General features: G+C 50.7%; 5 protein-coding genes across 5 annotated transcripts; 4 read left to right on the top strand and 1 right to left on the bottom strand.

Moving 5' to 3' along the window:
* Positions 1 to 626: 626 nt before the first annotated feature.
* Positions 627 to 1004, top strand: CC84DRAFT_1176709 (uncharacterized protein; the record flags this gene model as incomplete). Its single annotated transcript, XM_018180238.1, has 1 exon — positions 627 to 1004. The coding sequence occupies one exon, from the start codon at positions 627 to 629 to the stop codon at positions 1002 to 1004; it is 378 nt and encodes a 125-aa protein (XP_018034863.1).
* Positions 1005 to 1622: 618 nt separating this feature from the next.
* On the top strand, positions 1623 to 3560 carry CC84DRAFT_1147148 (uncharacterized protein). The gene is made up of 2 exons (XM_018176580.1): positions 1623 to 2163; positions 2211 to 3560. Exons 1-2 carry the CDS (start codon positions 1875 to 1877, stop codon positions 3512 to 3514), a joined length of 1593 nt encoding a protein of 530 aa, XP_018034864.1. The 5' UTR covers positions 1623 to 1874; the 3' UTR covers positions 3515 to 3560.
* A 1012-nt stretch (positions 3561 to 4572) lies between these two features.
* CC84DRAFT_794203 (uncharacterized protein) lies at positions 4573 to 5846 on the top strand. Its single transcript, XM_018187427.1, has one exon. It carries the CDS (start codon positions 4807 to 4809, stop codon positions 5704 to 5706), a length of 900 nt encoding a protein of 299 aa, XP_018034865.1. The 5' UTR covers positions 4573 to 4806; the 3' UTR covers positions 5707 to 5846.
* Positions 5847 to 5986: 140 nt separating this feature from the next.
* CC84DRAFT_1094271 (aldolase) lies at positions 5987 to 7242 on the bottom strand (the record flags this gene model as incomplete). The annotated part of the gene is made up of 4 exons (XM_018174554.1): positions 5987 to 6391; positions 6427 to 6584; positions 6636 to 7142; positions 7194 to 7242. 4 exons carry the CDS (start codon positions 7240 to 7242, stop codon positions 5987 to 5989), a joined length of 1119 nt encoding a protein of 372 aa, XP_018034866.1.
* Positions 7243 to 10174: 2932 nt separating this feature from the next.
* Positions 10175 to 11635, top strand: CC84DRAFT_1187557 (CoA-transferase family III; the record flags this gene model as incomplete). The annotated part of the gene is made up of 1 exon (XM_018180936.1): positions 10175 to 11635. The coding sequence occupies one exon, from the start codon at positions 10175 to 10177 to the stop codon at positions 11633 to 11635; it is 1461 nt and encodes a 486-aa protein (XP_018034867.1).
* Positions 11636 to 13509: the final 1874 nt, after the last annotated feature.

Below are 13509 nucleotides of genomic sequence, written 5' to 3' on the forward strand. Positions count from 1 at the left end.
ATTTTGCGTATTTCATGGGCTGATTTTGAAGCTACGGCCACTACGATGAGAATTCGAGTGGCAACATGAGGATGCACCTTGTGTCTTTGCGTCTTTTGCGTCTTTTGCTGTGGCGGGAGGATGCACACCCTAGAGCCGGACTAAGAGAAGTGCAATGACGAAGAGATCCCTCCTTCGCAGCTCTGGCCACATCCGGGTAGATCCTCGTCGCTGGACGCCACAAATTCCTATTCGCACCTTTTGTGGTTCGTTTCAAGCCACAGCTTCTTGGACGTACCATTTGTAGCTAGCCGCACCAGAACGAGTTATACTTGGATACACAAATGGCGCAGTGGTTACCCTGCGGTATGCTCGGGTGGTATCTCAGCCTCAACGCAACCCCTTGCGAGCTGTAAGATCGGATGTACTCTATGCAAAGAGGCTCAGTAGCTTCACATAGCTATGGAAATGCGACACTGCGCTTTAAGGTGCAGCTCAGAGTGATCTATCTATATAAGATGGCAGTGTCGAGCACTCAAGTTGATCATCATCCACTACAACACTTTCCTCTCAACAGCATCACCAGGTTCCTTTTCTGCCACTTCCTATCAACAGTCGTTTCAACGCCTCCACCACCAATAATCACCATGCAATTCACCATCGCTACCATCTCCGCCCTTTTCGCGGCTACGTCCTGCGCTCTTCCCGCCGCCCAAGGCGCAACAGCAACTGTTTCCTTCATCAACGATCAGACTGGTGCCCACGCTCCCGTCGTCGCACCTCTCGACGGCACTGTCATCAATCTCTACAACGTTCTGATCGGCACCCCTGTCGGCGTCCCCAACCAAGTCATTGCCTCCAGCGCTCAGCTGATCGACTACCCGCAAAACGTCGACTGCACCATCAATGGCATAAATGGCGGCCAGCTTGGTCAGCTGAACGCCCGCCAGACATACGTTCTCCTCAAGAGCGGCGGCATCAACTTGGATGGTGCGACGATGATGTGCACTCCTCTGCTCCTTTAGAGGATTGCCCTGAGGTTGTCCGGCGGTGCCAAGAATGGCAACGCTATCTCTTCTTGGAGTGTCATGGTTTTGAATGCATCGCTTGGTGGGGTTTGCGAAAGCTTGGAAATACGTTTAATATCGAGTTGTTGATTTACTCCTTCCTTGATTTTGGCTTTCTTGGTTGAGCGGGTCATGGATGGCATTAGATCGGTGTTGCATTGTGCTGCGTCCTATGACCTTTTCAGCAGACTCTCCTTAGACATACTATAGTCATAATACTGCGAAAACAGACTCTCCAAGCTATTTTGACGTTCTTGGTGCCATGGTTCTTTCTCGTACGTGTTCGGACACCGAAGGTCCAATGGTTGATGACAAGCCGTTTCCGCTCACATTTCTACCTCGTGCAGGCAACGTCAGTACGGTCCCTTCCAGTATCAAGTTCGCAGGGTAGATAGTTGAACTGAACAAGTGAAAGAAGAATCGCCGGACGCTTGGCTAGAATGGAAACAAGAAGCCGTTGACGGTGGGGCTTCGGCTTCCCCGCAATGCGCTATGTTCCCTGCAGTACGTAATCGTCCAAAGACCGAATCATGAGTGCAGAGCACCAAAGCGCAGAGTTTTTAGCCGCAAGGCCCTTTTCACACGGGACCCACGCTTTAGGCAGGTAAAGGGCCAAGCGCAGTGCCAACACGGAAAACCTCCAAATGCTACCTTGCCTAGGCCCGTGCAACGCTATTATAACCAATCCGCGACGCCGCATATTGCGTGCTCGAAGGCACCATGGCGATAGAGATCCTCAAGCTTCGCGCGTCAGCGAGGAAGCTTCCTGGCTTCTCTTTGCTGTCGCAGCCCTTCTCTCCTCCATAGCACCTGCGGCATCTATCGAACATGGCAGACACCGAGAAGGGACCGTACTACGAAGGCGCGCATCCAGCGCCCGAGTATGATGGCTACCACCACGAGCATGAGCACATCGTTGCTGAAGATAAGCTGCGCCGCGCGCTTTCGCCCCGACAAGTCCAAATGATTGCAATCGGAGGCACAATTGGGACAGGCTTGTTTTTGGGAACTGGAAAATCTCTTGCGACTGGTGGACCCGCCGCGCTGGTGTTGTGCTATGCAATTGTCGGCGGAATTGTCTTTGTGACGATGATGTGCCTGGGAGAGATGGCAGCCTGTAAGTAATAGAACATAGCAGGGAAGTTTTTGCTAATCAAGCTTAAGTCGTCCCTGTTGCCGGTAGCTTCTGTACCTTTGCTGGTCGCTACGTCGACGACGCTTTCGGTTTCGCTCTAACCTGGAACTACTGGTTCAACGACGTGGTATCAACAGCCGCAGATCTCGTCGCGCTTCAGCTCTTGATGAACTACTGGACGGAGACTTTCCCCTGGTACGCGTTGGGACTCATCGTTTGGGTTATCATTGTCGCAGCCAACATCATTAACGTGCGCGCCTACGGCGAGGTCGAGTACTGGCTTTGCCTGCTGAAAGTTATCACCATCATCATCTTCATCATTCTCAGCATAGCCGTCAATGCAGGTGGCAATACCGCACATGAGTACATCGGGGCACGGAACTGGAAGATTGGCGATGCACCTTTCGTGGGTGGTATTGGAGGGTTTGCGTCTGTTTTCGTGACCGCATCCTTTGCCTACGGAGGCACCGAATCAATCGCCATCACCGCAGGTGAAACTCGCGATCCCGCACGACAACTGCCACGCGTAGTGAAGAACGTCTTCTGGCGCATCCTGCTCTTCTACATCCTCTCGACTATCATGATCGGCTTCAATGTCGCATACAATACGCCGGGTCTCAAGACAAAAAGCTCCGCTACATCCCCGTTCACTATCGCATTCCAGATGGCCGGATCTAAAGTCGCCGGATCCTTCGTAAACGCTGTTATCTTGACCTCTGTTGTGTCAGCTGGCAACCATGCTTTGTTTGCCGGGAGCAGACTTCTCTTTAGCTTGGGCGTTAATGGTCACGCGCCGAAAGTATTCACAAAACTAACACGCTTTCAAGTTCCTTGGGTCGCCGTGCTCACCACGAGTATCCTGTCCGGTCTCCTGTTCGGTGCAAGCTTCATTGGGGCCGGTCAACTCTGGACGTGGCTACAAAACATTGTCGGCGTCTCCAATCAGCTCTCCTGGATCAGCATTGGCATCGCCTCTCTCCGCTTCCGCGCTGGTCTGAAGGCTCAAAACAAGGAGCACTTGCTGCCCTTCAAGAACTGGACATACCCATGGGGTCCCATCATTGCCGTTGTCCTCAACAGCTTTCTTGTGCTTGTGCAGGGATGGAGTTGCTTCAGTCCGGTATTCAGCCCAGTGGACTTTGTCAGCTACTACATCGAATTGCCTGTGTTCGCGCTCATGTTTGTCTTATGGAAGGTTTTCAAGCGGACTAAGTTTGTCAAGTCACATGAGATGGATCTAGTTACCGATGTGTACACGAAGGAGGACATCGAGCCGGAAAAGAAGGGTGTGTTGAGCTGGGGGAAGAGAGTTGGCACTTGGTTCTGCTTCTAGACAGGCCGACTGGCTCCACATACATCAGATAATCTAGCCATGTGTCATTCGGGCTGCTCATCTACCTGTCCGGCATCTGGATCCGGGTACATTGATTCGCCGAGTTCCGAGAAGACCTAAACTTTGCTGTTGCACCGTAGCCCAGCCGACGACGCCACTCCCGAAATCGCTTCGCTCTACAATGCACCACAATTTTTAACAAGCTTGTTGAGCTGCAGCTCCCTGTACTGCGGACGCTGCCTTCCGATGCACCTATACCTGGAACGTATTTTATCAATCTCCACAAGCCTGTGATGACGAATACTGGCACCGCCGCGGGCCGGCTTTCACGCCATCAGATGTCGCACTGCGTCTGCACTCCAAGCTGTCGTTCGAATTTCCACAAATCTGACATGACGCGTGACCGCTGCCTCGTATCTAATCGATAATGCCCGTCAAGATGGCACTACCGCATCTCTTAACGTGCGTCAAACGAACGGTAAACACGCACGATGAATGGTAGGAAACAGAGGAGAATCCCAGGTATTCGGAAGATCCACCCGGCGCTACGCTGCGACTTATCGGACGCCGCACCATGCTTGCTGACCCACCCTTCACAACCAATAGGAAACAGGTGCCTGTCGAATGTTTCATTTGATGGATCTGGTTCGGGCTAGGGGCGGCTCGCGAAAAATGGGGCACAGGCAGTCAACCAAAGATTCAAAATGTTTGCCATGTGTACGAAACACGAAAGCAGAAGATGCATGTGGAAGTGTGAGTGTTGCTTCCAGACAGCCACCTATACTGGGATCTGTGGCGTAATCCTTAGGCGCGTTCTGTCTCATGATCAAAGTCGAGCGCCACGTCGGGCAATGAGGGAGGCAAGATATTGCGACTGAGGGGTAAGCAATCTGCTCTAGGTGCACAACTTAAAGTGGCGTGCGTCCTTCGTAGATTTAAGTAAGACCGGACGTTCGACCGGTGGGTACCTGCAGGAAACGCGCGCTACAAAGTTCCCGAGCCTTTCGGCGGTCCAGCGTTCGCGCCTTTTGTTTCGCCTAGCCGAAACACCAGTCAAGTCCGTCCGCCCTCTCATCTAATCTGACTTGTGCAGTTCTGGGGCTAGCCCCCATCTCATCTCACGTCCTTTTTGTGTGTAATCGCTAAGTGCCTATAAGTACTGCGATTTCCCTTTTCGTTTTATCCATGTAGCCATCCCTCATTCAGGTCTCACACTCTCTTTCTCGTCGCTCATTCCGACACACCTTTTACGCAACTTTTTGCGTAGCCATTCCTTTCTACAAACAAACAAAATGAAGATGCACTGGTGCACTCCCCTCCTCGCCCTGGCAGCGCCAGTTCTCTCTCTGCCGTTGAAGGACCCTCGCTCTGCAACAGCAAGCTCTGAGCGCGCCATCTGGCTATGGAACTCCGACATCATCCAGGATGACTCCCAGGTCCAGACCTTCCTCTCTAAGATGACCAACAGTAACCACCCCTTCCAGACTGTCCTTGCACTCATCGACCGCGACATGGGCAACGCACCTTGGGAGTCCTTTATTAAGAAGTGCAATGCTGCAGGCCTCAAAGTCGAAGCATTGATGGGCGACAAGCAGTGGATCGTCGGTGGCACGACTGAGGATGGACCCACCCTGGAGCACGAGCTCGACTGGATCAAGAACTACCAGGCAAGCGCCTCCTCTGACGCCAAGCTTGCTGGCATCCACCTCGACGTCGAGCCATGGGCGCTTGAGGACTTCGACTCCAACAAGGCTGAGTACGTCTCTTCGCTCGTCTCCATTGTTGGTCAGACCAAGAAACTCGCCCAGTCGCTCGACATGCCTCTTGGCGCCGATCTTCCTTTCTGGGCTAACACTGTCGCGTGTGCGGACTCCACTCTCGACACATGCCTCCTGGACAAGCTGGACTCTGTTACCTTCATGACATACCGTAACACCGCCAAGTCGCTCCTCGGTATTGCCGACCCCGTGCTCAAGGCTGTCAAGGGCGTCGATTCTTCCATCCCGGTTTGGCTGTCCGTTGAGACCAGCAGCGAATGCTCTGACGTCAGCTTGATCAGCTACGCGGGCAAGACCTTGAGCACCCTCATCGGCGACTTGGCGACGATTACAACGAGTGCGAAGAAGAGCGCTGGAAACTTCGCTGGTGTTGCTGTGCACAGCTACACCGACTTCTTGGCTATGGGCGCTTAAGCTCTACATTTTACTTCTGGCAATCTGGATTTGGAGCAGTGAACAGAGGCTCATGTTGCATACATGCTGGTACGACTTTTCGATCTACGGAACGATCGATACGAGTTTCGTTACGTACTACATGATATGATGATTTACGGTTTTCTCTTCTTCGGCATACTTTTTCACGAACTGAAGATAGTCGGCTTTCATGTCGAGCAATCACACTTGGTTCGTACTTTTCCACACAAACGTACACGTGCCTTCCTCACGCCCTGTTCTCGCGTGACCAACATTCAACCTACAGCCCTCGCAGTACATCTTCAATCTTCGCTCGACTCTCATCAATCGCGTCCTGGAATAGCTTCAGCGCATCCTCCAACCTGGCCACACTCATAGGATCCTTCTTGATCGCTCTCTCAAGCTCCGCCCCATCATTTGCAAGATAGTCAATATCTGTGCTTGCCAACTTCCCATCCCAATCTGCCGACGCGAGTGGGTCAATTTCCATAAGTTTCTTCAAGCGTTCTGGTGTCGGCCCCGGGTTTTTGTAAACGTGCAGTGGCTTCGGTGCTCCGATGCCGGGCTGCTTCGTGCCGTCATATGACAGCTTCGATAGCGCTTCGATGCATGTGTGTGATATGGTGGCAGAGTGGCATCCCATCTCACCCGATGCCATTGCTTCTTGTGGCGAGAGAATGCTGCGCTTGTGAGCTAGGTTTTGGAGTAGCCCGGGATGACTTGCCTGGCATTCTTCAGCAAAGGCTGCTCCTTCCCTGTCTCCTTGTATAGTCTCCTGTAAGTCTCCAGGATCTGCCAGATACGCGCAGAGTTGGGATGCAGCGTAGCCGGATCCTCGACATCCGGCCACAGACTCGTGTCACTATGCGCGCGGACCTCTACATCAAGTCAGCTTATCGCTGTGCAGCGCGGAAATGCAACGGACCTACCATTCAAGTACGGGCTGATGTACAGCATCCCCGCCTGACTGCACGCAATCGCCTGCGCAAGACCAAACACTGCCGTCCCAAGCGTCCTGACCCCCTCCGCCTCCAGAATCGGCGCCGCGTTCAGCGCCGGCCCCGTCGCAGGAATCTTGATAAAGTATCTCGTCTTCGGGATTCCCGCTCTCTCAAACTCTCTCGCATACGCCCGCGCATGTTCAAGCACAGCTTTGGTGTTGTAGGCCTCATGCGGGTTGATCTGCAGCGCGACGCGTCCCTTGATATTGTCGATGTTCGCTTTGCACATGCCTACGCAGATGCGATTGTAGATGGCCAACCAGCCCTCGTCTTTGAGTTCACGAACGGAGTCTTGGATGAGAGAGCTGTTGGAGGGGTGTGACATCTGCACGTTGGCCCAGATGTTGTTGCTCGTCATGTCGTTTGGCTTGACGCCGAAGTCGGTGGCCATGCGCACGGAGAAGGCAGGGTCCATCCAGTCGACATCGACATTCACTGAGGTTGTGAGCATTCCATCTTCCTAGGGATTCAGAAGAAGTGTCTTACGCTCCTCGTCTAGCTTCTGTAGCCATGTTTGCTTCTCAGCGCTTCCCATGTTGCCTCAACTGTGTTTGCACTCCTCAAATGATCCCAAAGGTGGTGGTCATGTATGAGGCCGCAGGCTGAAGCGTGGGGATATTTATATACAACGTTTCGGAGCACTGTCATCCGCATCACATGAGCCTGCATCTCCAGCACGGTCCATTGATTTTGGTGGGGTTACCGGTACGTGAGAGCGAGTTGGTAATAGCTGGGCCTGGGGTTGGGACACTAACGCGTCTGTGGGGTTCTGTCCAATTAGTGGAACACACGCGTGATTTTGGCTTCTTTGGGTTACATTGCTCGGCATACCTTCCTCCACAAATTATCTCCCTCATTGGATCTCGCCTGCTCTTAATGTTTTGTGAAAGGGAGACCAGGTGTGAATGTGGACAGCTAGTTAAATATTCATACGCATGTAAAGTATTAGTCACATTCATTGGCAAGAGCTTGCTTCACAGTCTCAGAGATGCTTTCTCGGGGGATTAAATTCCAGCTACCGACTACCACGACTGTACATATGCCGTATGTAGTAACGCTTCTTTGGCACCAAATCTTCATAATTCAGGATCGCAATCAAATCCGCAAGCCCGCATCACCCTATCCCTTCCCGAATACGTGCGTCTACCCTCATGAAATAATTCATCGAACCCAGTTGCCCGTGCAGAAATCTCTGAAAGGAACTCGTATGCAAGCGATAGATCCCGTTTGATCTCCTTCCTCGTCATGATTATCATAGCCTTTTCATCCTGAGGGATTTCGTCCGTTCAGCTGCCACCGGCAGGGTGCCGCTTTTATGGGTGTCGAGTTAAGAATCGTAGGAGAACCCTCACAAATTCTTGGAGAAAATTGTGGGGCAGCCGCTTCAATGTGGAAGATGCAATGAACATCGGAATAAAATGGGTCGAGGTCTACGTCGTTAATTTGGAAAATGACATAACCGTATCTCTGCTGGGAGTGCGAGTTGAAAGAGGTACTCTGCTGGTTTCCGTCAGTTTGCTGTGTCGTTTGTGGTTTTGCCCATTGTGTGTATGTTTGGTTGTGTGTGATGCGTCGTTCTGATGTGGGTTCGGGAACCAATGTTGTGGTAATTTGTGAGAGTACGACAACGCGACGAACTTTTATAACCAACTGCAACAATTCCGTTTTGATCAGATGGGTATCACAAAGCCCGCAAGGCCTGGAAGCAATCAGTGGGAATGGCGTGAAACTTTAGAGGCGCTTTGCCCACAATCGTTTGATCTGATCGGGTGAGCAGCGGCAAACGACCAGTGCCAGACTCACCTAGGGACTTTCTGCTAGTCTATGTCCTAAGGCATTTGGATCATCATCTTGCTTATCGTACCAAAACTGCAGCCTTGATACTGATATGAGTCCACCGACGCAAGATCGTCCTGAAACCCTCTGGGACCATGGCAAGATGTTGCAACCCAACGAGGCAGCAGACTCAGTACGTTTCCAGCAGCAAACACTTGCATAATCACGAATGTACTGCTCGGCTGCCCCTTCACATCCAACTTCAGTTCACACGATCCCGTCTCTCTGCAAAACCGCAAGAATGTCCGCTGTCACCCACAAGTTCGCCTATGCGATTGTGCGCGTCGGAGCATCAACTTCAGACTCCTTTCACATTCTCTGTGTGCATACTTCTCTCAAGAAGTCACACTTTGCGATCAACAAGTTTTCCACCAGTTCCGACTTCACTTCTATCGACACTCCTGCCCCGAGCGACGTGCGCGAGCTGGACGGCAGCATCCCAGACTGGTGGAAGGGGTACCATTTGTTTGAAGGATTATCCCCTGTCGGTCGTGTGCATATTGAGCGAGTGAAGATGGAGAACTAGGGCGTGGGTACATGGTCTTGGGATATGGGGTTGGTGTGCGGGTTGCGCAAAGCGGTCGAGCACACAAGATTCCTGAGTGTAGAGGCTAGTTGAGCACAACGACTCAAATCTTGAAATTTTGTTAATCACTGCAAGGTATTGTCGTTATTCCGAGCTACAGCCTGATCGGTTTCTCCTCGTTGTACATGTCTTGCTTGAAATTTGAGAGTGCCAATGAACGCGGTCGTTCTAGCCAAGTTTACCTTCCAATCTCTGAGACCTGAGCTTCGGATGACTAGCTACTCCAAATACACATTTGACTTGCGAAAGTTGTTTTGGGCTCGACAACATGCACGACCAGTGGCCGACAGTAATATTCGGACTTTTGTAGCTATGCAAACCCAGGTTCAACCCACTAAATAATAGCTTGAATCAGCATTATATAGTGAGTTCCTACAGGACAAAATGTACTGTAGAAGTTAATTTTTTTTTTGTATTGGCCACTGTGGGTGTTTCTCGTAACCTGCGAAAGCCAGTTCAGTACGTCAGTACGCCTCTACGGTCTCGCAAATACCTTATGATATTTCTACGCAACTAAGACAAGGTGTCCATATTTCTGGTCCAACTGGATTATGTATCAAGATTGTGTTCCATAGATGACAAAATTGGCAGATAGAAAGAATGAAGACACAGTGAAAAATAGGAATAGGTTAGCGTGAAGGAGCTACTAGCGTAGTTTAACTTACTAATACACATCACATTCCCTGTCACATGCAGTGCACAGCCTTGGCAGATGTGCCGCCTGCACTCTCTGACAACTCCGCGGAAGAAGTACTATCGCACAAGAATCATTAGATTGAACTACAACAACCTTACCCTATGAGCCGTGCGTGTCGTGGGTGAGCTAGTGTCCCTCGGCAATCTTACGTACGCTGCTTCGGTCATACGGAATACGGAACGGTTATCAAAGGTATTACGGATTTGACTCATCGTACATCACAATAAAAGTATTCGATTCTCCCGGTTCAAAACGAGGTTACACATGTATTTTCGCTCCTTTGAGTCAACGCAGCATCAAGAGATGGATACACCATCGAATGAAAGAGTGCTTCATCAGCCAGAAGGCATGAGGGCCATAGACCGACAGAGCTTCAGCACTCTAGATTCTGTGGCGCACGTCTGGAGAACGCTTGAACTGCCTAGCGATGCTCTGAGGTCGCTGAAACTTGTCGAGGATGCCAATTTTTTCTCGTCTTCATTCAAGGTCGGCCACCTTGCCCATGCTTCTATCGTTCTCTCCGCACTTGCAGCGGCCCTGCTGTGGTCTACAAAAGCTAGCAAACCAGTACCCGTGGTTTCGGTTTCAAGCGAGCATGCATGTGCCGAATTCATATCTGAACGACTGTATACGCTAGACGGGATACGTCTTCCGTCTCCATTTGGAAAACTCGGAGGACTTCACAAGACTGCTGACGGGTACGTTCGGATGCACGACGGCTTTCCTCATCACTTGAATAATGCTCTCAAACTCCTTGGGCTTTACCCGTATCAGCTCCACCCGACGAGGGAGGAAGTAGCAAATAAGATGAGAGTGTTCGAAGCCGTTGAGCTCGAGACAGCTGCATTCGAACACGAAGCTGTTATTGTGGCGCTGCGTTCATTCCAAGAGTGGGATATACTTCCTCAGGCTAAGGCTGTTGCGGACTTCCCTATCAGATTACAGAAGATTCGTGAAACAAGCTCACCCGTTCCTCTACCGTCGGGTGCAGATGCAAACAAGTATTGCTTACGAGGTGTGCGCATCGTGGAACTGAGCCGCATCATTGCGGCACCAGTAGCTGGAAGGACTCTAGCCGCCCATGGTGCAGACGTAATCTGGGTGACCTCGCCGACCCTGCCAAACCAACCGGAGCTTGACATCGACATGGCGAGGGGAAAGCGCACGGTACAGCTTAACATCAAGAAGCCTCAAGACAGGGCGCAACTGCTTGAGTTGATACGCACGGCGGATGTCTTTCTTTCAAGCTACCGACCGGGCAGTTTAGCTGCGCAGGGCTTCTCATCGGAGGAGCTTGTAGAAATCAATCCAAACTTGGTGATCGCGACTCTGAATGCTTGGGGAGAAGATGGCCCTTGGGCAAAGAACCGTGGGTTCGACTCGCTTGTACAAGCAGCCTCTGGTTTAAATGTTGCAGAAGCAGAACATTTTGACTTGGAGGAACCGTCGAAAGTCCTTCCTTGTCAAGCCCTTGATCACGGATCTGGCTATTTCCTGGCTACTGGAATCATGGCCGCACTATATAAGCGCACAATAAGTGGCGGCGCCTATGAGGTGCATGTTTCGCTCGCTGGAGTTATGAAATACCTCCGCTCCTTGGGCCAGCTGCCGAAGGAATCCCTTGAGGACCGTGGAAGCCCTGGCTCCGAGGTCACCGAAAAGTACATGGAAACAAGGGCCACCACGCTGGGTGTGTTGAAGGCCATTACACACTCGGCATCGATCAGCGGGGTTCATGTAGGATATGAGGATATGCCGAAACCTCTTGGAAGTGATGATCCAACCTGGCCACCTTCCAATGCGAACTAGCAAGTCCATTCGACGTCCAACACTGTATGACAATGGAGTGCCCGACGAAGTTTTCATTTCATCTGCACCCATGCACTCTCAATAATGTAGGAGCTATAGTATGGCGAAAGATACTGCTGTGAACTATGCGCACAGATCAACCGTAGGGTTATGTTTGCCCGACATAGTCTACGCGACGATGTCATGAATGCAGCATGAAATACTAGAGCTTGAAATCTCTACTCAATCTTGCATCACCACCGGAACCCTACTCAACTATCATTACGCTTCACCTGTTCGAAAGTTTCCTGGCTATCATCATTGGAGCCAGCACCTTGTGTTCCCCGCTTCCGTAAGTACCACAAAGTACATTTCTGGATACTCCTCGGCTAATTAATGCCTCGTCCAGTCCTATAAGTCGCCATGTTTCAACCCTCTGATTCTGTGTTCAAGACTGCTTTGTGCCGAAAGATGGTCCCTTGCAAGGATTGATCGATATACACGAGGGTGAAGAGAATATGGATGTGCACCAAGCTCAGCAGTGGCTCGCATTTTAACGCGGCTCCTAGGGCCTGGAACGCCGCCGAATGATATGAGAGAAGCGTTTTAACGGTGGACTGGACCACGTAAGATGTCAAAGCCACTAGTCATTATGAGCCGAGTCTGAATGTAGCCCAGCGTTCATCAGTAAGTCAATGCTGAGGAATATCAAACTAAGTGACACTTGAATTACTCGATACCAACACTCAACGATGTGCTTTTCTCCAAATCCACTCTGCAGGTCACATCCCATCACCAAAAACCTCGTGCACGGTGTCGGTAAGCACGATCAGGGTCAGGTCGAAACCCTTGTTTGAGTGGATGCTAGGCGTGCTGCGACGACACCTGTAAAGAAAAGAAAAGAAATGACCTTGAATATTCTACAGGCGACATGGCTGCAAGTTCTGGAGCGTCCCTATACAAATGATCACTACACTTCTTGTCGGTTTAGCAGGCGCTCTCGCTCACTGTTTGCGTAAGTATTGTAGACCAAAGGGGACTTTCACAGCACTAATCTGGCGTCCAGATCACTGCTCTCTCATTTGAACGGTTGTATATGCACCGATTAGCATGGTACAGGAGTGGAATGTTCCGGATGGCACAGCAATAGCCTTTCTAGCCAAATTTTTTTTAAAAAATTGGATAGTAGCGATTCTCACGTCTCAGGTATAGCGTCAGCAACGGACTTCGCAGACTACTTTGGCTGGTCTTGAACGAATTATCTTGCACATGGAGATCTATGTGAGATTCAATATTATCAAGGAGGGGATTGCGATGTCCCTCGGGACTTAACAGAAATACTATTGTTGCCATCCCGAAGATGAACTTCCCAGGTCCTCATGCATCTGGTAGCCAGTCTGTCTTCTGGAAATTAGACTCCATGGTTCCTGAGTTCCTCAATTACACATATTTCATTGAGTTTCGTAGCCGATCGATTCGCTTTCATAGTGCCAAAGAGAGACAAGAGGAATTCAAGGCTTTGTTTGGGGATATGACAACACGACCGTTGAACATATAGCAACTGAGTGATAATGTCACTCTGTCGCTCCTCGCTAACGATTGCTTCTTGTAATTCTGCGATCTTGGACGTATTCTTTCATTGTTGTCAAACGCTCCAGAAAATCAGAGGGAACCCCAACCAATATAGCCATTTTCGATACCACCATTGTATACAACATGAATGAAAAAGCAATGGTGATGTCATATAGCATCACCCTTCTGTTTGCGACTTCCGCTATTCTCCTGGGCTCAATCGCTTACCGTAAGAATGGCGGATCTCAGAACTTTGCTTGTTCCGCGCTCTGAGAAAGGTTCCAGGACGAGCGTTCTGATCTCATATCTCCGGACATACTAAA

This window comes from Paraphaeosphaeria sporulosa (assembly GCF_001642045.1).
Source record: "Paraphaeosphaeria sporulosa strain AP3s5-JAC2a unplaced genomic scaffold CC84scaffold_6, whole genome shotgun sequence".
NCBI classification, from domain to species: Eukaryota; Fungi; Ascomycota; class Dothideomycetes; order Pleosporales; family Didymosphaeriaceae; genus Paraphaeosphaeria; species Paraphaeosphaeria sporulosa.

Bases quoted from the DNA above. Each gene is read 5' to 3' on its own strand.
- CC84DRAFT_794203 (XM_018187427.1), top strand. From the start codon at position 4,807: ATGAAGATGCACTGGTGCACTCCCCTCCTCGCCCTGGCAGCGCCAGTT.
- CC84DRAFT_1147148 (XM_018176580.1), top strand. From the start codon at position 1,875: ATGGCAGACACCGAGAAGGGACCGTACTACGAAGGCGCGCATCCAGCG. The intron at 2,164-2,210 runs GTAAGTAATAGA...ATCAAGCTTAAG, and splicing joins CCTGGGAGAGATGGCAGCCT to TCGTCCCTGTTGCCGGTAGC.